This window comes from Nomascus leucogenys, chromosome 19 (genome assembly GCF_006542625.1).
Source record: "Nomascus leucogenys isolate Asia chromosome 19, Asia_NLE_v1, whole genome shotgun sequence".
In the NCBI taxonomy this organism is placed as follows: Eukaryota; Metazoa; Chordata; class Mammalia; order Primates; family Hylobatidae; genus Nomascus; species Nomascus leucogenys.
In genome coordinates this window covers 32070190-32089909 of record NC_044399.1, presented here as the reverse complement: position 1 = coordinate 32089909, position 19720 = coordinate 32070190, and the positions used below count along the sequence as shown (strand labels likewise).

Below are 19720 nucleotides of genomic sequence, written 5' to 3'. Positions count from 1 at the left end.
GAGAGGGCTGTAAACTCAGGTGAGACCTCTCAGCCCTGGGTCCCCTGCCTCATCACTGCCTAGGCCACATGAGAGGTCCCATGAGATGCTGTGACTATATTCAGTGTAACCCTATCTTTCACTTACAGGACAGATCTTGCGCCCCAACCTCCAGTTTCCTAAATTGGCTTCTAGTCCAGGGGTTGGAGAAAAGCGTAGTGTTCTTGGCTAGGAAGGAGGATGAGAACCTCTACTCCATTTGGGAGCCCAGAGAATAGAGACATTGGCCCCAGAAGGCACTGCCAGAAACAAGTTTATTTACACAAGGACACACAGTGTAACGGGTTACAAAATACTTAACTGAAATCCATATCCAGGGAGACAAAGCAAGGAGTGGGTTTACATGAGAACCAGACCAGCCACAGGGAGAGAGTGGGTAAGGGCCCGGGAGCCTGGGGCTCAGCACAGAGAGGCCTAGTACACTGGGCCTAGCCCCATCCCCATCTCCCAGGAGGATCTAAAACAAACACACAAGCACACAATGAACCGATGATGCTGGGACTCTTGCCCCTCCCCTGGCTCCCTCAATCCTGCTCAGGCCCCCATAGGATAATAAATATGTAAACAGACTGGTGGGGCCCTGGGGATAGAAGGAGAGAAAGTATATGTGGTACTGGGGAGGAGGAAGAAGGAAGAGTCAGCCCCCTAGGAGCCACTTCCCATCTTTGGTTTCCTACAGGCTGGATGGCATTCCCTGGAAGCCTTGTAGGCCCACAGCCCCTGGCAGGGCTCCTGGGAAAGAGAAGGGACAGCGCCCAGCCCCCTCCTGGTCTTAGCTCCCTTGGGCTGGTGGTCAGCAAAGGGAGCCCAGGAGGTATGGAAGCTCCAGCTGAGAGCCAACTCCTGGATCCCTGGGTTCTGGCCTTACCCCTTCTAGAACCTCCATTCTCACCATCCCCAGGCTCCAAAGCAAAAGGCCCCAGGAGGGAGGTGAGCCCCTGCCCCTTCTCCCCGCAGCATGCTGGATGGCTGGGGAAATCTGGTCCTGACAGCAGGGGGGCTCTCACCAGCCTGGAGCCCCCCTGCAGGGACCACCTCCCCCTGCCCAGGCTGTGCCAGCAGAGGGGCAGGGAGGCCATCCGAGTAAGGTGGGGAGCAGACCTGGTTCTGTGGCTCCTCCTGGCCCCTAAGAACCCAGGAAACCAGTCCTCTCCTTCCCCACACACTTTCACCCTCTCAGCCCCAGGGAAGGGGAAGCAGGGTGTGAGGAGTGTGAGGCAAGACAGCCCTCCTCACAGACTGCAGGCCACACCTTGGGCACCAGCCTCCCATCAGTGCTGAGACCAAGAGGAAGGAGGAGGAGAGGGGTCTGTGCAGAGATGGTGAGGACGAAAGAAGGGGAAAGGGTGGAGAATCGCAGGGTGGGTGCCCACCTCCCCTCCACTCTGCATCTTAGACAGTAGTGGATCCTCCAGATCCTCCCCTGAGGCTGGAGAAGGGAGGAGGGTGAAATTAAGGCATTTCCCCCCAAGTCAGCTGAAACCAAGGCACCGACTTCGTGTTCCCTCCTCACTCAGGGGGGCCCCAGAACTGGAGAGTACTGTCTGGGCCCCCATGCCCACCTTGAGCTGGCCCAGGCTCCAAGGGGGAAAAGGACAGAATGCAGGAAAATGGGTGGAGGGACACATGGGACAGGGCTGGGAACACACCCCCACCCCCTGCAGAGGGAGCAGGCTTCTAGAGCTGAGGTGGAGGACACAGGGCTGGGGGCCTGAGGCAGCGTAGAGGAGCAGGAGGGGCAAGGCTGAGAGACCCACACGGCACACCTTGTTGAATGTGTGACTTTTTGTTTTTAATAGAAAAAATAAACAAAATCACAATGGTGAAGCCCAGAGGGATGGGGGCCGGGGCGTCACAGGGCAGGCTCCTGCTCCATGGGCTCCTCTGCCGGCCTGTGGGGCAAGCACAGGGGAGGGTATTGAGTGGGGTGCACCAGCAGGGGCGAGGGCAGAGAGGTGGTGCGGGTTGCTGCTTACCTGGGGCTGTGCTCCCGGGCTGCCGCAGCCTGGGCCTGCTCGGCCCCCACCGACAGCAAGGCCATGGCGCTCACAGTCTCGGCCTCCTCGGTCTCACCTGCTTGGGCCTCTCGCAGGGAACGGCCCAGACCAGCAGCAAACTTCTGCACACAGCTCCAGTGTTTGCCTGTGGACGAGAGACAGGCAAGGGGTCAGGGAGGGCAGAGGACACCCACATGAACAGTCCCAGTCCTGGTGCTCCCACAAGCTCCATGCCCCCTTAGCAGCCTGAGCCCCTCTACGTGTCCCCACGCACTCTGGATCTCGATGACTTTCTCTAGCGTGGCCACTGCGTTGATGTTGGGCTTTTGCTGCAAGACTGCCTCGTCCAAGGGCTGCAGCTGGCAGGGGAAAGAAGAGAAGGCTTAGGGTGGGGAGTAGGGTTGCCATGCATACCCCTCTAACTGCCCCACTCAGCCCCAGATATCCCTCACAACAGGGGCAAACACGGCCTTTTTGGACAAACCCATACTCAGAAAGCCTTCCCTGGCCATTAACTATTCCTTAGGACCACGGAAATGCTTCCTAAGGGGCTCGCAGTGCTGGCTGACCCCTTGCTGGCCCCTCAGCCCTCTGGCCTGTCACCTCCCAGCTCCTTCCCACCCCTTACCTCTACACTGAGCAGAGCCGAGACACAAGCCTCAGAGGCATCACAGATGGCGGTCAAGTCATGGCCTCCCTCCAGGGCCAGCACCACCCGGCCCCCTGCCAGGGTCATCAGCTGCCTGGTCAAGTGGCCAAAACCTTTGAGGATGGGTGAAAGGAGGAAGAAGAAATGGCGAAAGGTAATCAATTCAAGAGCCAGTAAGAGGAGGAGAGAAAAAAGGCCAGGCGCGGTGGCTCACGCCTGTAATCCCAACACTTTGGGAGGCCAAGGCGGGCAGATCACAAGGTCAGGAGTTCGAGACCAGCCTGACCAACATGGTGAAACCCTGTCTCTACTAAAAATACAATAATTAGCCGGGCATGGTGGCACGCGCCTGTAATCCCAGCTACTTGGGAGGCTGAGGCAGGAGAATGGCATGAACCCGGGAGGCAGAGGTTGCAGTAAGCCGAGATGATGCCATTGCACTCCAGCCTGGGCGACAGAATGAGACTCCACCTCAAAAAAAAAAAAAAAGAAAAGGAGAGAAAAAAAAACACAAGAGGTGGGACAAATAGCACAAAATATGATGGGAGATATAAACCCAAATATATCCATAATAAAATAGAGCATCAGTGGACTAAATGCCCTATCACAGCCAAAACATTAACAGACTGGCTAAAGACTCCAATGACAAAGAGCATCACTGAAACACCAGGGACCAACAAGCCCATCTCTACAGCTCTGGCAGGATACATCCTCTATCCTCTGCTACCCTACTTCCACCTCCTATCCCCTCAAGGCCAGGGTTGGCAGAGGACAAATTGGGGGAGTTACCAAGATGATTCCAAGTCTAGGCCCTGCCCCCTGCTTTCCCCATCCCCTGCAATATCAGTCTGTTCCCTGCCCCATGCCCCACTGGACTCGATATCCTCACTGTTTCACTTCCTCCCTCAATCCCCCAGCAGGCTTACATCTGGCGGTGACAGAGTAGCCACCCAGAGGAGACAGATGTCCTTCAACAGCATCAAACCCAGCAGAGACTAGGACCACGTCAGGTGAGAACTCGTGGGCAATGGGCATCACCACTGTCCTGCAAAGGGATGGCCCAAGCTGAGCCCGGCAGATGGCCAGGCCAGGCCTCGCCCCACTGTTACCCTCCCAGAGACAACCCCCTCTACCCACACTGAACTGAGTGCCTTCTGCCCCTCCCACTGCAGGGCCCAGAGGGGCTCCCCTTGACTACCATGGCGCTTTTCAGTCCCTACCTGAAGGCTGTAAGGTACTCCACGTCTCCAATGGGGGGGTCCACACCTCCTGTCCATGCCACGTTCACATTGTACCCCACACCTGGCCCTCCACCAACCTGGCACCAGAGTTGGGGAGAGGGCTATTCTCACCACCTGGGAATCCCAAACATTGCCCCTGCCCTCACCCCTGCCTCCAGATCTCACTCCACTGACCTCTGCTCTGCCTGGAGGGGCAGTCAGATCAGTGTGGTCCTCCCACTAGGAGCCCAGACTCCCCAGGTACCAACACCACCATGGGCCTCCGTGGCTCCCCGCCAGGTCCCATTGTGCCACCTCCCAGAGGGGCCAGGAGGGTCTGCATTTACGCCCAGGAGCTGTACCTCTTCAGCAGCCCCAGAGCCTGGAAAGAAGTTCCCGTTGTCATAGCGATGCAGAGAGATGTAGAGCACAGAGGGGTCGTTGTAGAACGCCTGCTGGGTGCCATTGCCATGGTGAATGTCCTATGAGAGGAGGTAGAAGCATCAGGAAAATGGCCCACGCTCTGACCCAATGGTCAAATTCCACCTGTCAGCCGAGCACTCTAGCTCACGCCTGTAATCCTAGCATTTTGGGAGGCTGAGGGCTGGGAGGATCGCTTGAGCCCAGGACTCCACCCTTGGCCACAGGGCATCCATATTCTGTTCACAATGGTACTACACACCCCACACTTCTCTAACTAGGTCTGAGCCTCTGTGGTGTGGCACTGTGTAGGTGATATTCAAAACCATGGGATAAATGTGGCATATCTCCCTACAGAACCCATTCCACTTCACAGTTTGGGGGAAAACATTAAGGCTAGTAGGGAATTTAAAACAAGCAGATAAGATTCTTTTTTTTTTTTTGAGACCGAGTTTCACTCTTGTTGTCCAGGCTGGAGTGCAGTGGCACGATCTTGGCTCACTGCAACTTCCACCTCCCGGGTTCAAGCGATTCTCCTGCCTCAGCCTCCCAAGTAGCTGGGATTACAGGCGCCCACCACCATGCCCGGCCAATTTTTTTTGTATTTTTAGTAGAGATGGGGTTTCACCATGCTGGCCAGGCTGGTCTCAAACTCCTGACCTCAGGTGACCCACCCACCTCGGCCTCCCAAAGTGCTGGGATTACAGGCATGAGTCACTGTACCCGGCCTTTTTTGTTTTCCTTTTTCTTTTTCTTTTTTTTTTTTTGAGACAGAGTCTCACTCTGTCATCGAGGCTGGAGTGCAGTGGCATAATCTTGGCTCACTGCAACCTCCACCTCCCGGGTTCAAGCAATTCTCCTGCCTCAGCCTCCCCAATAGCTGGGATTACAGGCTCCCACCACCACACCTAGCTAATTTTTTTGTATTTTCAGTGGAGACAGGGTTTCACCATGTTGGCCAGGCTGGTCTTGAACTCCTGACCCCAAGTGATTCACCCACCTTGGCCTCCCAAAGTGCTGGGATTACAGGCTTTGAGCCATTGTGCCCAACCACAAGCACATAAGATTCTGAAGGAGGATCCAACATTTACATAAATTTTTAAGCCAGAATTGGGCTTCCAAGAGATTTTGTCCTTCCTGAGGCTTGCTCCTGGCTGCTTCCCCAGCTCACAGAGAGTGGTGTGTGCCTCTGCCTCCACCATTAGGAGCAGGGTTTGGGAAGCACCCATGGTAGCAAGAGCAGAGTGCTGGGGCCAAAAGGCTTGGTCTGAAACCCAGTGCCGACATCCCCAGCTGAGTGGCCTTGGGTAAGTCACGCAACAACACCTTTGTTCACAGAAATGGACATCCTCGTTCTTACTACTCGAGGTGGCCATAAAGTACTCATTGGGTTCCTGGTATACAGTCTGCTCCTAATTGTAGGGGGTGGGAGGAAATATTGGCTACTAGCAATGGCGGCAGCGTCACTACCGTTCAAGGTAGGAAATCCCCTTCGTTGCTTGAAACTGCAATCTGAGGGCCAAGATGGAACAGGAGCTAAATGTCTTTCATAGTTGAGGAGGGAGCCCTGTTGGAATGTGACGTTAGTCATCCGGCAGGAGCCCCAGCACCCTTCCTTCTGCACCCGCACCCAGCACTGGAGGATAAGGACGACTGGGGTGCTTGGAGGTGGGGCTGGGGGAGGAGACTTCCTGAAGGCTGACCCTGGTCTCAGCTCTACCCGCCCGTGCCCAGCCCCACCAGCTCACTGCCTACCCAGTCCACGATGAGGACCTTGCCCACGTTCAACTTCTGCTGTAGGAGTTTTGCGGTGATGGCTACAGAGTTGAAGAAGCAGAATCCCCTGAGGAGGGGAGAAAAGGGCGGGAGGTCAGCCTCAGCATGACATTTGCAAGAGACAGGAAGGGGCGAGGGCAGAGCATCTAGGGCACTCACATGGCTGTGGATTCCTCGGCGTGGTGTCCTGGGGGCCGGATGATGGCAAATCCATTCTGAAGAGGTGCAGGCAGAGGTGAGGGACAAGATCCAGGCAGGAAGGCCGTGGAGGGGGTGGCACAGGACAGAAGCACAAGCCAGGCAGGGAAGTGAACACAAACCAGAAAAGCAGATCTATATGTTCAACGAACAGTTTTGTTGGGGTTCCTTTGTTTTTTTTATGGGTTTTTTTGGAGACAGAGTCTTGCTTTGTCACCCAGGCTGGAGTGTAGTGGCGCAATCATGGCTCACTACAACCTTGGCCTCCCAGGCTCAGACAATCCTTCCACCTCAGTCTCCTGAGTAGCTAGGACTACAAGCACACGCCGCCACACTTGGTTAATATTTTGTAGAGACAGCATTTCACTGTGTTGCCCAGGCTTGTCTCGAACTCCTGGGCTCAAGCTATCTGCCCACCTCGGCCTCCCAAAGTGTTGAGATTACAGGCGTGAGCCACTGTGCCCAGCCTCAACGGACCATTTTGAATGACAACCGTGAGGCTTGAGCAGGCAGACACTATTTCTGCCTCGAGACACTCACGAGAGCACTGGGCATTAGTGTCTTTTTGTTGGTCCCTCATAACCTGAATTCCCAGCTGGTAACTCCTTCCCACCCTGGTGCCTGAGAGTTAAGCTTGCAAAGGACAGTGCCTCACTGAAAGGATCCCAAGGCTGCCCCTGTCCTCTGCCTCTGAGGAGCAGGACCATGCCAAGGGGCACCGAGGTCACAAGCACACGCTCACCTTGAGCTCTCCTGCAGCCACCTTGAAGGCCAGCTCCAGCAGGCAGCCCACTGCCATGCGCACAGCACTGGAGGAGTGCATCTCATTCCACACGGTGTCACTGTCCACCTGCACGGCAGGAGAGCAGGTTTCAGCGTGCCCCCCGCAGGGGGAGGGCAAGAACAGGGGAGGGCACCTGGACAGTGGGCCAGCGGCTGTGGTAGGCAGGGAAGAGACAGACCTAGGAGAGCCGCCCGCCCACCCCCACTGCCGTACGCCCTACTCACCCCGATGCCCCCACAAGGCAGCACGGCATACATCTTCTGGCTGATGGGGCCTGCAGGGAAGAGGAATAGAGCTACTCTAGAAGTGGCCTCGGGCAGATCACCTGAGGTCAGGAGTTCGAGACCAGCCTGGACAACATGATGAAACCCCATCTCTACTAAAAATATAAAACTTAGCTGGGCATGGTGGCGCACGCCTGTAAACCCAGCTACTCAAGAGGCTGAGGCAAGAGAGTCGCTTGAGCCTGGGAGACGGAGGTTGCAGTGAGCCGAGATCGCACCACTGTACTCCAGCCTGGCCAACAGAGCAAGACTGTCTCAAAAAAAAAAAAAAAAAAAAAAAAAAAAAAAAAAAGGCGCCACAGGGCTACAGGCTTAGCCACCAAAAATAATGAGGGCTCAGACCCAAGTACAAGACAGGCCTCTGCAGCCCACACCAGTTGGGAGCTGTCAGTCCTCTGTCCTTGGGAACATCCTACCTCTGGGAGCAGGTGGCAGGGAGAGAGGAGCATGATAAGCCGGGGAGGGGGGGAGCAAAGCAGTCCCCCAAACCAAGCACTTCCATCCTCCTGCACCGCGCCCCACAGCATGCTCTATGTTAGTGGCGCCCTCTGGAGGTGTGTGACGTGATAATTGTGCCACCTCTGCCGCAGTAATGCCCTGTGCCCATGGGGACAACCCTCCTAGCCTGGCCAGGCGGTCCTCCTGAGAGCCCCCATCCCACCCTGACAATGGACATGCCCACCTGCCCGCCCATGTGCCAGCTCACCGAGCAACTTCTTGCTGTCTAGCTTCTGCCGGTTGAGGGGGCTGGTCCCATAGAGCAGGGTGTGGTATTCAGAGTGCACTGTCTGGATCTCATCTAGCGTGGCTTTGCGACCCCGGATCCGCTGCCAGGAGGATCAGTAAGAGGAGTCACACAAAGGTGCAGCTCTCTCAGACCCTCTCCGCCCCATAGCCAGGGCACACAGAGCCACTTCCTGGCCTCAGGAGATCCAAATATTTTTTAGAAAGTAGATCCTGGCTCCATCATGACCTTACTCCCGGCTCCTCCCCCACTCAGCTGGGGACCATTGGGGAAAACAGGCTGCAAGGGATGGAACAGGAGGTGGTGGGAGAACTGGCCCCGAAGTCTGGGGCTGAAGAGAGGATGATGAAGAAGCATGAAGAGAGGCTTATCTAATGAGGAAACAAAGGCTGGATTTAAGTTGAGAGCCAGAGCAAGGAGGGGCTCCCTTACCTCGCACTTGCTAAGCAGGCCTGTCTCCTGCAGCCGGGACCAGATGCTCTGGATCCGGCCAGCATGCTCAGGGTGCACGTGTGTGTTCCCGCACATGCACTGGTGCTTTAGCATGAACGTGTCGTAGACCACACCTAGGCCACAGACCTATGTGTCAGCCAGCACTGCTCTGGGCCCAGGGTCCCAGCCTGGCTACCATGATCCTCAGCAGGGCTCATGGAGCTGTCTCCAACCCCCAGGTCCAAACACCTCCCCCTGGCCACCGCAGCCACCCTGCCACACACCTGCCCCCTCTCCTCTCCAGCTTTTTTTTTTTTCTTTGAAACAGGGTCTCACTCTGTCACCTAGGCTGGAGTGGAGTGTGCAGTGGTGCTATCATGGCTCACTGCAGCCTCAACCACTGCCCCTACCACCCTGGGCTCAAGTGATCCTCCCACCTCAGCGTTCTGAGTAGCTTGGACTATAGGCGCTACCACACCTAGCTTTTTTTTTTTTTTTTTTTTTTTTTTGAGACAGAGTTTTGCTCTGTCGGCCAGGCTAGAGTCCAGTGGCACGATCTCGGCTCACTGCAACCTCCGCCTCCTGGGCTCAAGCAATTCTCCTGCCTCAGCCTCCCGAGTAGCTGGGATTACAGGCATGTGCCACCACGCCCAGCTAATTTTTGTATTTTTAGTAGAGACGGGGTTTTACCATGTTGACCAGGCTGGTCTCGAACTCCTGACCTCAGGTAATCCACCTACCTCGGCCTCCTGAAGTGCTGGGATTACAGGCGTGAGCCACCGCACCCAACCTATTTTTAATTTTTTTTTAAAGAGACGGGGTCTCACTATGTTGCTCACGTTGGTCTCAAACTCTTGGGCTCAAGTGATCCTCCCACCTTGGCCTCCCAAAATGCTGGGATTACAGGTGTGAGCCACTGCACCTGGCCTTTCCTTTCCAGCCTTTGCCCTCTCTTGACTCCTGAAATTCCTTTGCTCCATTATTGCCTGTCAGAAGCTTCCCTGCTCCTCAAGCCCCAGCAAGGCTGTCCTGGACACTCACGAGTCTGATCTCTGCCAGCTGTGCCTCCTCGGCTGCACCCTTCTCACGGCACCTCCTGCTTTCCCCCTCCTGCCAAACCCCTGTGTCTTACTCCCCACTGGTGATACAGGGCCATCCTCAGGCACGTCTGTGTCCCCCCAGAGCCCAGCCTGTGGCACCTTCATGGGGAAGAGGACTCTGGTTTCATCCCAGACCTCACAGGGAGAAGGAAGGGAAGGTAGAAGGTCAGGGCCCAACAGGGACAGCAGGCTCTCTCTACCCGGCACTTCAGGCTGTGGGGCAGTCCTTCCTTCAGCGGGGTGAGAAAGATGCTACCCACTCTCCCAGCTGAGGCAGAAGGCCCTGCCACTACCACGAACAGCTCTGGGGTACAGGGAGAGAACGAAGGCCTGTGTCCCCTCCTTTCAGGGTGCCTAAGGGGCCCCAGCAGCCTCTTTCCTCTGTGCCCATGGGGCAGACACCACACACAAGCCCTCTGGTGCCTGGTAGAAGGACATAACAGGTGGTAGGGGCTCACCTGTGGTGAAGAGGTGCTTGACAGGCTGGTCTGGGGGGCTCTTCATGCCCCCAGGGGCAGCAGGGGAGGACTGGGTGCGGCCCAGGGCCTGGTGGGGCACAGTGGCCAGGCTGAGGGGCGCCTGGTACACCTGCAGAGGCTGCAGCGGCTGGGCATCTGAGAACAGCTGGAGGAGAGGAGAGTGGGACGGGGCTTGGGTCAGACTCAGCCAGGACAGGGGTGAGGGCAGGCCCTGTCAGGGCCTCCAGTGGGGCCCCAATCCAACCCTTTTCTTCCAAGTCTCCTCCTTCCCCCACCTCCTCCCACTTGCTCCCTCCAGGGACAGGAGACACATCTCCTCTGAGATGGGGAGGGACGGGGGAGATGTGATGAGTCACATCAAAGAGTAGCATTGAGGTAAGAGGCTGGGAGGGGCGGGGGGGGGCGGGGTGGGGGCGGGATGAGTCAGGCCTGGAGGGCTCGGCTGTGTCCGCAATGAATGGAGTGCCAGCTAGGCGAGAGGCAGACAGTAGTAACAGCGGGGGCGTGTGTGTACACACACGCACAGGCACGCACAGGGACCAACGCACAGCCGGCCCTACGCAGGCAGAAATGCAGATACACACAGGACACGTGTGCACACGCGCACACCCGCGCATGCACTCACAGACATGCAAGCAGAGAGGCAGGCCAGTATCACAGACATAGGGAGGGAACTGGCAGCCTAGGGCAGACACAGCTCTGAGATCAACACAAAGAGCTCCCCCTTCTCCCCACTGGCCTCCTTCCCACTCCCCTTTTGCTCTCTACAGAAAGCTGCTCCTGCACAGCCTGGAAACTGCAGATGGGGGAGAGGGAAAGACAAGGGCAGAGGCAGGGGTGGGGAAGGACAGACGGGTGGTGACCAAAGACTGGGACCAAGGACGGGGCTCACTTTTTTGTAACCAGCACCAGGCTCCTCCAAGTCAGGCCCCTCCTCAGCACCACTCTCGCCCTCCTCATCCTTGACCTGGATGCAATCCTCCTCCTCCTCCCCATCCTCTTCCTCGTCCTCCTCCTCCAGGTCTTCCTGTGTGCTCTCACTCTCTGTGGAGCCCTCCCGGGGCATGGTCAGGGCTCCCTCCCCCAGCAAGGCCTCCTGCTGCTCCGTCAGCTCCTCCTCTGTCTCCTCAGGGTGGGTGGTGGGCTGCCTGGGCAGCTCCCCTGTCTTGGTGAGGATCTGGTAACAGAATATGGGGGCACATCAGCTGGGAGTTGGGGAGCAGCTATGCAGCCTATAACCCAGAACAGTCTATCCTTCCCTCCCTCCCTTCTTCCAGGCAGAGCTTCTATGTGAGTTAGAAAAAGGCAAGGTAGCTCCTCTTGAGAGGAGGACTTTTTCTTTTTCTTTTTTTTTTTTTTTTTGAGACAGTCTCCCTCTGTCGCCCAGCCTGGCATGCAGTGGCACGATCTCGGCTCACTGCAACCTCCACCTTCCAAATTCAAGAGATTCTCCTGCCTCAGCCTTCCCAGTGACTGGGATTCCAGGTGCATGCCACCACGCCCAGCTAATTTTTGTTTGTTTTTTTGAGACAGTCTTGCTCTTGTCACCCAGGCTGCAGTGCAATGGTGCGATCTGGGCTCAGTGCAACCTCCATCTCCCAGGTTTAAGCGATTCTCCTGCCTCAGCCTCCCGAGTAGCTGGGATTATAGGTGCCTACCACCACGGCTGGCTAATTTTTGTATTTTTAGTAGAGACGGGGTTTCACCATGTTGGCCAGGCTGGTCTCAAACTCCTGACCTCAGGCGATCTGCCCACCTCGGCCTCCCAATCAGGCGCAAGCCACCGTGTCTGGCCTGAAAGGAGGACTTTTCTGCCAGCCTGGTGCTCTCCTGTGTCCTGCCCCCAGCACAGCCCCAGGCCATTCACCTTTCCAGGCTCACCTTGCCCAGCTGTAGCTGCTGCTGCTTCTGCTTTTCCAGGAACTGCTGGTGCTGTTGTTGCATGACCAGCTGCTGCAGGGCCTGGGGACTCTGCGGCAGCGGTGAGGACTGAGTGCGGCTCAGGGGCCGATGCCGCGGGAGCTTGCCTACTGTCCGCATGCTGGTGGCCACACGTTCACCCGTCACTAGTGGGGACTGCCCGTGGAGTGGCACTATGGAGTTGGGGGTGATGACTAAGCACCATTGTCAGGGCACCTGACTGCCCCCACCACCGACCCTGAATCTTGCCCCCATAACCCCCTCTGGAATATCACCACCTACATACTCAGGAAAAACCCTGGGGGACCTGAAGCACCCTCCACCCAAACCTGAGCTCCATTCTTCCTCTTCCCCATGAATGAAGAGTTTCACAGCTGTAAGGTACTGCCTCCAGCAAGCCTTCCTGGATTCACCATATTTTCCCTTCGATTTCCTTAACTGAATAAACTGAGTATACATGTAGTCTTGAGCCCTCTGAGAGAACAATGACTTGTTCTCCCCAAGTGCAACAAGGCCTCCCTGATCATGGACCCCGTGGATCCCGCCAGGCTAGGAAGCCCTAGGACCAGGATCATGTATCTTTCAAGCAGAACCTCTTCTGGTGCCAACAGGTACTTAAGGGCTGTCTAAAGCTGTGCTGTCTAGTCCCATAGCTACTAGTTACATGTGACTGCTGAGCCCTTGAACACAGCCTGTCTAAACTGAAATGTGATATAAGTGTGAAGTATACACTAGATTTCAAAGACAGTATGAAACAAAAAGCAAAATATCTCATTGGTAACTGCATATTGGCCAGGCACAGTGGCTCACACCTGTAATCCCAGCACTTTGGGAGTCCAAGGCGGGGGGATGGCTTGAGCCCAAGAGTTCAAGACCAACGGAGGCAGCTGGGTACGGTGGCTCACACCCGTAATCCCAGCACTTTGGGAGGCTGAGGCAGGTGGATCACTTGAGGTCAGGAGTTCAAGACCAACTTGGCCAACATGGTAAAACCCCGTATCTACTAAAAATACAAAAATTAGGCCAGGCGCAGTGGCTCACACCTGTAATTCCAACACTTTCGGAGGCCAAGGTGGCTGGACCACCTGAGGTCAGGAGTTTGAGACCAGCCTGGCCAACATGGTGAAACTTCTTCTCTAATAAAAATATAAAAAATTAGCCGGGCATGGTGGCACATGCCTGTAATCTCAGCTACTTGGGAGGCTGAGACAGGAGAATCGCTTGAACTCGAGAGGCAGAGGCTGCAGTGAGCCAAGATCTTGCCACTGCACTCCAGCCTGGGCAACAAGAGTGAAACTTCGTCTCAAAAAAAAAAAAAAAAAAAATTAGCTGGGTGTGGTGGCACATGCCTGTAGTCCCAACTACTCAAGAGGCTGAAGCAAAATAACCGCTTGAACCCAGGAGGTAGAGGGTGCAGTGAGCAGAGATCCTGCCACTGCACTCCAGCCTAGGCGACAAAGTGAGATTCTGTCTCCAAAAAAAAAAAAAGATGGGCACGGTGGCTCACACCTGTAATCCCAGCACTTTGGGAGGCTGAGGCGAGCAGATCACCTGAGGTCAGGAGTTCGAGACCAACCTAGCCAAGATGGTGAAACCCCAGCTCTATTAAAAATACAAAAATTAGCCAGGCGCGGTGGCAGGTGCCTGTAAGCCCAGCTACTTGGGAGGCTGAGGCAGGAGAATTGCTTGAACTCGGGAGACAGAGGTTGCAGTGAGCCAAGATCACGCCACTGCACTCTAGCTTGGGCGACAGAGCGAGACTCAGTCTCGAAAAAAAGATCAGCCTGGGTAACATAGCAAGATCCTGTCTCTACAAAAATTAAAAAATAGAAAGAATAACTGCATATGTATTACAGAAATTATAATATTTTGGATATAATGAGTTAAATATATGTGGTGAAATTAATTCCACTTGCTTCTTTTTTTTTTGAGACGGAGTCTCACTCTGTTGCCCAGGCTCGAGTGCGATGGAGAGATCTCGGCTCACTGCAACCTCCGCCTCTTGGGTTCAAGCAATTTTCCTGCCTCAGCCTCCCAAGTAGCTGGGATTACAGGCGCCCACCACCACGCCCAGCTAATTTTTGTATTTTTAGTAGAGACGGGATTTCACCATGTTGGCCAGGCTGGTCTCAAGCTCCTGACCTCAAGTGATCCACCTGCCTTGGCCTCCAAAGTGCTGGGCTCACAGGCGTGAGCCACCATCTATGGCTCCACTTGCTTCTTTTAATTTTTTTATTTTTTTTAGACGGAGTCTCACGCTCTGTGCCCCAGGCTGGAGTGCAGTGGCACGATCTTGGCTCACTGCAAGCTCCGCCTCCTGGGTTCACGCCGTTCTCCTGCCTCAGCCTCCTGAGTAGCTGGGATGAGACTACAGGTGCCCACCACCACACTCAGCTAATTTTTTGTATATTTTTAGTAGAGACGGGGTTTCACTGTGTTAGCCAGAATGGTCTTGATCTCCTGACCTCGTGATCCACCCACCTCGGCCTCCCAAAGTGCTGAGATTTCAGGCGTGATCCACTGCGCCCGGCCTTCTTTTTACATTTTTTAATGTGGATGCTAGAAATTACGTATGTAGATTGTATTATGTTTCTACTGAACAACACTGCTCTGGGATGTGAACTCCAAGATGGCAGCAGATTTTGTCAAGAACAGTGCCTGGCATCCTGTAGGTAGCCCATGTTTCCAGAACGTGGAAGAAATCACTGATGCTGTTGATTCTGCTAAGGGGAACTGTGACAGGGCTGGAGAGTATCCCTGACAGTTGGTCCTGACCTTAGCCCCCTCCCTTGCACAGCTACCTGTCCACTCACCAGCAATGAGGGTGCTCTGCTGCCGGGCCTGCTCCAGCAACAGCACATGCTGCAGCAGGGAGGCATGCCCGTGGGGGCTCCCGTCGCCCTCCAGTGCCACGCCCAGCAGGCAGCCAGGGATAGAGGATGTGCTCATGAACTTGCCCGTCAGCGTGCCACCCTGCCGCAGGGACTGGAGGGCCTGCCTCTCGGCCTCCTGCTGTGTCGACAGCTTCGGGGAGGCCTGGGGGGTGAAGGGAGGGGCTTATACAGCCTCAGTCCTGCCAACTTTGGACTAGCATCCCCATCTACCCACTATCTACTCCCCAGCTCTGGGTAGGGCCAACAGATCTCCCTTAGGGCCTTGGAAGGGGAAAACCCCAGCCGGGGGCATGCAGGACCTGTGACCTCAACACCAGAGGGAAGACGGGGTATATGCCCTGTACTTACAGTGAGGTGTGAGTTGGTGACAGTGACCGTGGCCTGCAGCCCTAGGGAGATGTTGGGCAGAGAAGGAGACGTGTAGAGGCTGAACTGGTTGGGGGAGCTGTCCAGAGGGAGGGCTCGGTGCTGAGGGAGCATCTGGGGAGCAGTCAGAAGAGACAGGCATGAGAGTGTGCAAAGGGGAGGCAACAAGGGAGGGCAACCTGGGGCCGAGGCCAAGGTCTCTGAATGGTGCCCAGTTCCCTCTACCCTGAGCTCCCACTGAGGGAGACTGAGCCATCAGGGCTCTTCATAATCCTGTGGGACAAATTCCCCTTCAATGCAATTAAGTCCAAGCAAGGACTCTCCAGCCTATTCATGTGGGCAGAGAGGTCTCTGCTGGGCACTCAGGCAGACAGACTGGAAGGAGCTGCACTCTTTCTTCCATGGGAAGGAGTAACTCTGTCCCCACCCCACCAGCCCCCAGCCAGGCCTGTACCTCGGTGGGGATGTTGGGGACTGAGCCAGTAAAGCCATTCTCAGCGATGGTGCTGTGGGAGCTGTTGGGAGAGCTGGGGCCGGAGCCGGGTGCGCTGTTACACACGGACGATGCTATAGGAGAAGTGGCTGTCACCTGGGCCTGCTCTGAACTACCCCCCACCCCCGATTCCCAGACCCTCAGAACAGGTACATGAGAGCAGCCCTTACCCCCAGGCCCGGCACCTGTGATCTCAACAGCTCTCTTCTTAAAGGTGCTAATAACAGTCCCATCCTTGCGACGCAGGAGGGGACTGCTTCTCCGCTCGGCCACCTTCTGTTTTAGCCTTGAACGCACTTTCAAGTTGGGTTCAGAGGCTGGAGAGAAGGTAACCGAGGTTCAGATACGTGCACAGCAGCACACATCTGCAGTTGAGCCCACTGGGGTCAGGGCTGACACTGCCACAAGCCCACCTCTGCGTCCCAGGAGCCATATTCTGGGAGGCCAGGTGGGGGACTCACTCACCTGTTTTGCGGAGGGGGAAGTCGTCTCGACTGTCGTAGGGCCCAGGCAAAGGCAGTTTGTAGGAGGGAGGCGTCCCAGGGGGGCCGCTCTGGGGAGGGGAACTCTGGTCCAAAGAAGCATGGTGGGCTCCCCTGGGGTGGGGGGGGTGGGGATGGAAGCAGATCTAGGTTATCACCCAGTCTGCTGGACCTGCCACCTGGCAATCTACATTTATGAAAAATCGTTTGTATGTAGGAAGAGAACATGGATCTTGGGGAAGGAATGAGGAAATAAACCAGGGATGGGGGTCCTGTCTCTAAGGAGAGATTGCAGGGCCCATATATGGGCACGGGGAAGAAGCCCCTTGCCATCCTATAGCCAGGCAGCCCCTGAGTGGCTCACCTATGCCCACCCATGCCTGCCCAGGGCCATTACCAGCATTTGGGGTGCTGTGGGAGGGAATGGTTGAGGCCGCCTGGTGTGGGCTCCTTTGACTTCGACAAGAGGAATTCCTGGAGCCTCAGCTTTACCTCGGTGCTGGCAATGGCACCTGCAGGACAGGGCACAACTGACCTGGCTGCTTGGGGCCAGACCCCCCATGGCAGGGACAGGCGTCACGGGCGGGGGCCTAGGAGGTCCCAGGAGGCCCCGCCTCTCCCGCCTTACTCTCTTTGCTCTTCTCCTTGTTCCGCAGGATGAGCAGCTGCTGCTCCAGCCGCTGCTTCTCCAGCTCTTCCTGCCGCTGCTGCTCCCGCTGCCGCTGCTGCTCCAGCTCCTGCTGCCGCTTGGCTGCCAGCATCTCCTGCTGCTGCTTGGCTGCCAGCATCTCCTGCTGCTGCTGCAGGGGCATGGGGAAGGAGGCAGGAGTGAGCCAGGCCCGGGCGGGGGTCGGAGGTGTGGCCCCCCGCACCCCCCTCACTCACCTTGAGGTGCTTCTGCAGCTGGACCTCATGCTGCCTTGTCAGGTGGTCATGCTGTTTCTGGAACTCAGCGAACAGGAGCTGCTTCTGCAGCTGCTGCTGCTGCTTGAGCGCCAGGAGCTCCTGCTGCAGTTGCTGCTCCCGCAGTGTGGGGTCCACAGAGCCCACCAGAGCCCCCCGTAGCTCCACAGGGCTGGGGCTGCCTCCACCCCCACCCCCCATGGAACTGGGCATGGCTCTTGGCAGCACCGGCTTCACCTCCACTGCGGGCAGAAGAGACAGGAAGGAGTTAGTGGGCCCAGCCCCAGACTCCAGTCATGCCTTAGGCCCAAAGGCTACCTACCACGCAGGATTCTAGGAGACCCAAAGAGAACAGAGACAGAGGGGAAGTCAAATCCCTCTCCATGGATGCAACATTTTACCTTAATTAAATGAGGCTGAAGCCATGAACTTCAATAGGAAAATATAGGCCGAGCACGGTAGCTCACACCTGTAATCTCAGGTTACTTTGGGAGGCTGAGGCAGGCAGATCACCTAAGGCCAGGAGTTTGAGACCAGCCTGGCCAACATGGTGAAACCCCCTCTCTACTAAAAATACAAAAATTAGTTGGGTGTGATGGTGCACACCTGTAATCCCAGCCACTCAGGTGGCTGAGGCATGGGAATCTCTTGAACCCCGGGAGGCGGAGGTTGCAGTGAGCCAAGATCATGCAACTGCACTCTAGCCTGGGTGACAGAGCAAGACTCTGTCTCCAGAAAAAAAAAAAAAGGTGGGGGGGGGGCCCGGGCGCGGTGACTCTTGCCTGTAATCCCAGCACTTTGGGAGGCTGAGGCGGGCAGATCACGAGGTCAGGAGATCAAGACCATCCTGGCTAACACGGTGAAACCCTGTCTCTACTAAAAACAAAAAAAATTAGCTGGGCATGGTGGCACATGCCTGTAGTCCCAGCTACTCGGGAGGCTGAAGCAGGAGAATCACTTGAACCCTGGAGGTGGAGGTTGCAGTGAGCCAAGATTGCGCCACTGCACTCCAGCCTGGGCGACAGAGCGAGACTCCATCTCAAAAAAAAAAAAGAAAATGTGCATAAGCATGAAGCTGTACCTGACAGATTGTGAGTACTCGACACATTTTTTATGTGTGTGTGTATATATATGTGTGTGTGTGTGTGTATATATATATATATATACACACACACATATGTGTGTATATCTATCTCTCTACCTATATATCAGAGACAAGGTCTTATTCTGTCGCCCAGGCTGGAATGCAATGGCATGATCATGGCTCATGACAGCCTTGACCCCAAGCAACCCTCCCACCTCAGCTTCCCAAGTAGCTGGGACTACAAGAGCATGCCAATGCACCAGGCTAATTTTTAAATCTTTAGTAGAGACAGGGTCTCACTATGTTGCCCAGGCTGGCCTTAAAACTCCCAGGCTCAAGCGATCCTCCCACCTCAGCCTCCCAAAGTGCTGGGATTATAAGCGTGAGCCACTGCCCAGCCTTCAACACATAATATTGTCATTGATCTGCCAGAGATGCCCAGTCAACATCTCTGGGCATTTTACAAGAATGACTCATTTAAATGTCACAGTTACCTATGACTTAGATGCTATTATTACCCCATTTTACTGATGAGGAAACTGAGGTTTAGAGAAGTTTAAGTAGCAACCAGACACAGCTAGGTGATCCAATAACTAGAATATGAGTCCAAATCCTAGGCTTTTAACCACCGTGCCCCACGCAAAGCCTCATACTAGAAGAGAAATTGAGGCACAGAGGTTGGTTCTAGGACTGACAGTGCCCTTGGTAACGCCAGGAAAGGCTGGTGGAGACCTTCTGGATATCTCTACCCTCTGTCCCCTTCTTGTGCCTCATCCCTATCTGGGGCAGACTGGGCAGGAGGGAGAGGCTGTGGGAATGGGGGTAGGGTGGGAACAGGAGGCCTCGGGGAAAGGGGGTACAGGGCTGCACCAAGCCAGGGACAGGAGGGGGCTGGGAGTCAGACTCGCTTCCTTTGCTGGATTATCTCCTTTCAACAGTTTTATTGTAATTACCCTGAAAATGCCGCTATATATAGAGTGAGCCAAACAGCAGCTGTGCCTGGGGGGAGGGGGAATAAGAGGATGGGCGGGCAGGCAGCAGGGAGGAGGTGGGAGGAGGAGACAGGAAAGGAAAGGGAATCAGACAGGAAGAAGGGTAACAGCAGGGGGAGGGCGGGAGCTTCGGCAGAGATCTCAGAACTCTGGTTCTAGGGAGAACCGGCTGGGGAGAGGAAGGCTGCTGGGGAGAGGAAGACTGCTGGGGAGAGGAAGGCAGTGCAGGGCCTGCTGGGTTCCAAGACCTTGGGTCCAGGCCCCACATGGACAATGGGCCGAGTGGCTCAGGGAGTGCACGAGGTTCCAATGGGCTTATGGGAAGGCTAGCTCTCCACTTCTTTGTACCCAAACACGGTTCTCAGGTCACTGCATGTCACTCCCCACCACTGCCCTTTGGTTGCCAGGACAACTGGGCAAACACCACACTAGCAGGGAGCCCCAAGCCCAGCCCACACCCCAC

The 19720-nt window shown here is 55.7% G+C and overlaps 1 protein-coding gene across 16 annotated transcripts in view; it reads right to left on the bottom strand.

Moving 5' to 3' along the window:
- Positions 1 to 274: 274 nt before the first annotated feature.
- Positions 275 to 19720, bottom strand: part of HDAC5 (histone deacetylase 5) — a 47231-nt gene continuing 27785 nt past the window's right edge. For 11 of the 16 annotated variants that reach the window (XM_030800752.1, XM_030800753.1, XM_030800755.1 and 8 more), the window contains 24 exons: positions 17164 to 17423; positions 16907 to 17078; positions 16676 to 16790; positions 16262 to 16392; positions 15967 to 16113; positions 15758 to 15870; positions 15286 to 15417; positions 14857 to 15079; positions 12005 to 12216; positions 11016 to 11300; positions 10103 to 10268; positions 8545 to 8678; positions 8074 to 8194; positions 7308 to 7357; positions 7042 to 7149; positions 6261 to 6316; positions 6081 to 6168; positions 4268 to 4387; positions 3906 to 4003; positions 3612 to 3730; positions 2665 to 2798; positions 2311 to 2395; positions 2016 to 2181; positions 275 to 1931 (listed from right to left, as the gene is read on the bottom strand). In XM_030800752.1, coding sequence (XP_030656612.1) covers positions 1892 to 1931; positions 2016 to 2181; positions 2311 to 2395; positions 2665 to 2798; positions 3612 to 3730; positions 3906 to 4003; positions 4268 to 4387; positions 6081 to 6168; positions 6261 to 6316; positions 7042 to 7149; positions 7308 to 7357; positions 8074 to 8194; positions 8545 to 8678; positions 10103 to 10268; positions 11016 to 11300; positions 12005 to 12216; positions 14857 to 15079; positions 15286 to 15417; positions 15758 to 15870; positions 15967 to 16113; positions 16262 to 16392; positions 16676 to 16790; positions 16907 to 17078; positions 17164 to 17423 — 3275 coding nt within the window. In that variant the 3' untranslated portion in view covers positions 275 to 1891. The remainder of the gene's footprint in view (positions 1932 to 2015; positions 2182 to 2310; positions 2396 to 2664; positions 2799 to 3611; positions 3731 to 3905; positions 4004 to 4267; positions 4388 to 6080; positions 6169 to 6260; positions 6317 to 7041; positions 7150 to 7307; positions 7358 to 8073; positions 8195 to 8544; positions 8679 to 10102; positions 10269 to 11015; positions 11301 to 12004; positions 12217 to 14856; positions 15080 to 15285; positions 15418 to 15757; positions 15871 to 15966; positions 16114 to 16261; positions 16393 to 16675; positions 16791 to 16906; positions 17079 to 17163; positions 17424 to 19720) is intronic. The other 5 variants (XM_030800757.1, XM_030800760.1, XM_030800761.1 and 2 more) reach the window with 3 other exon arrangements.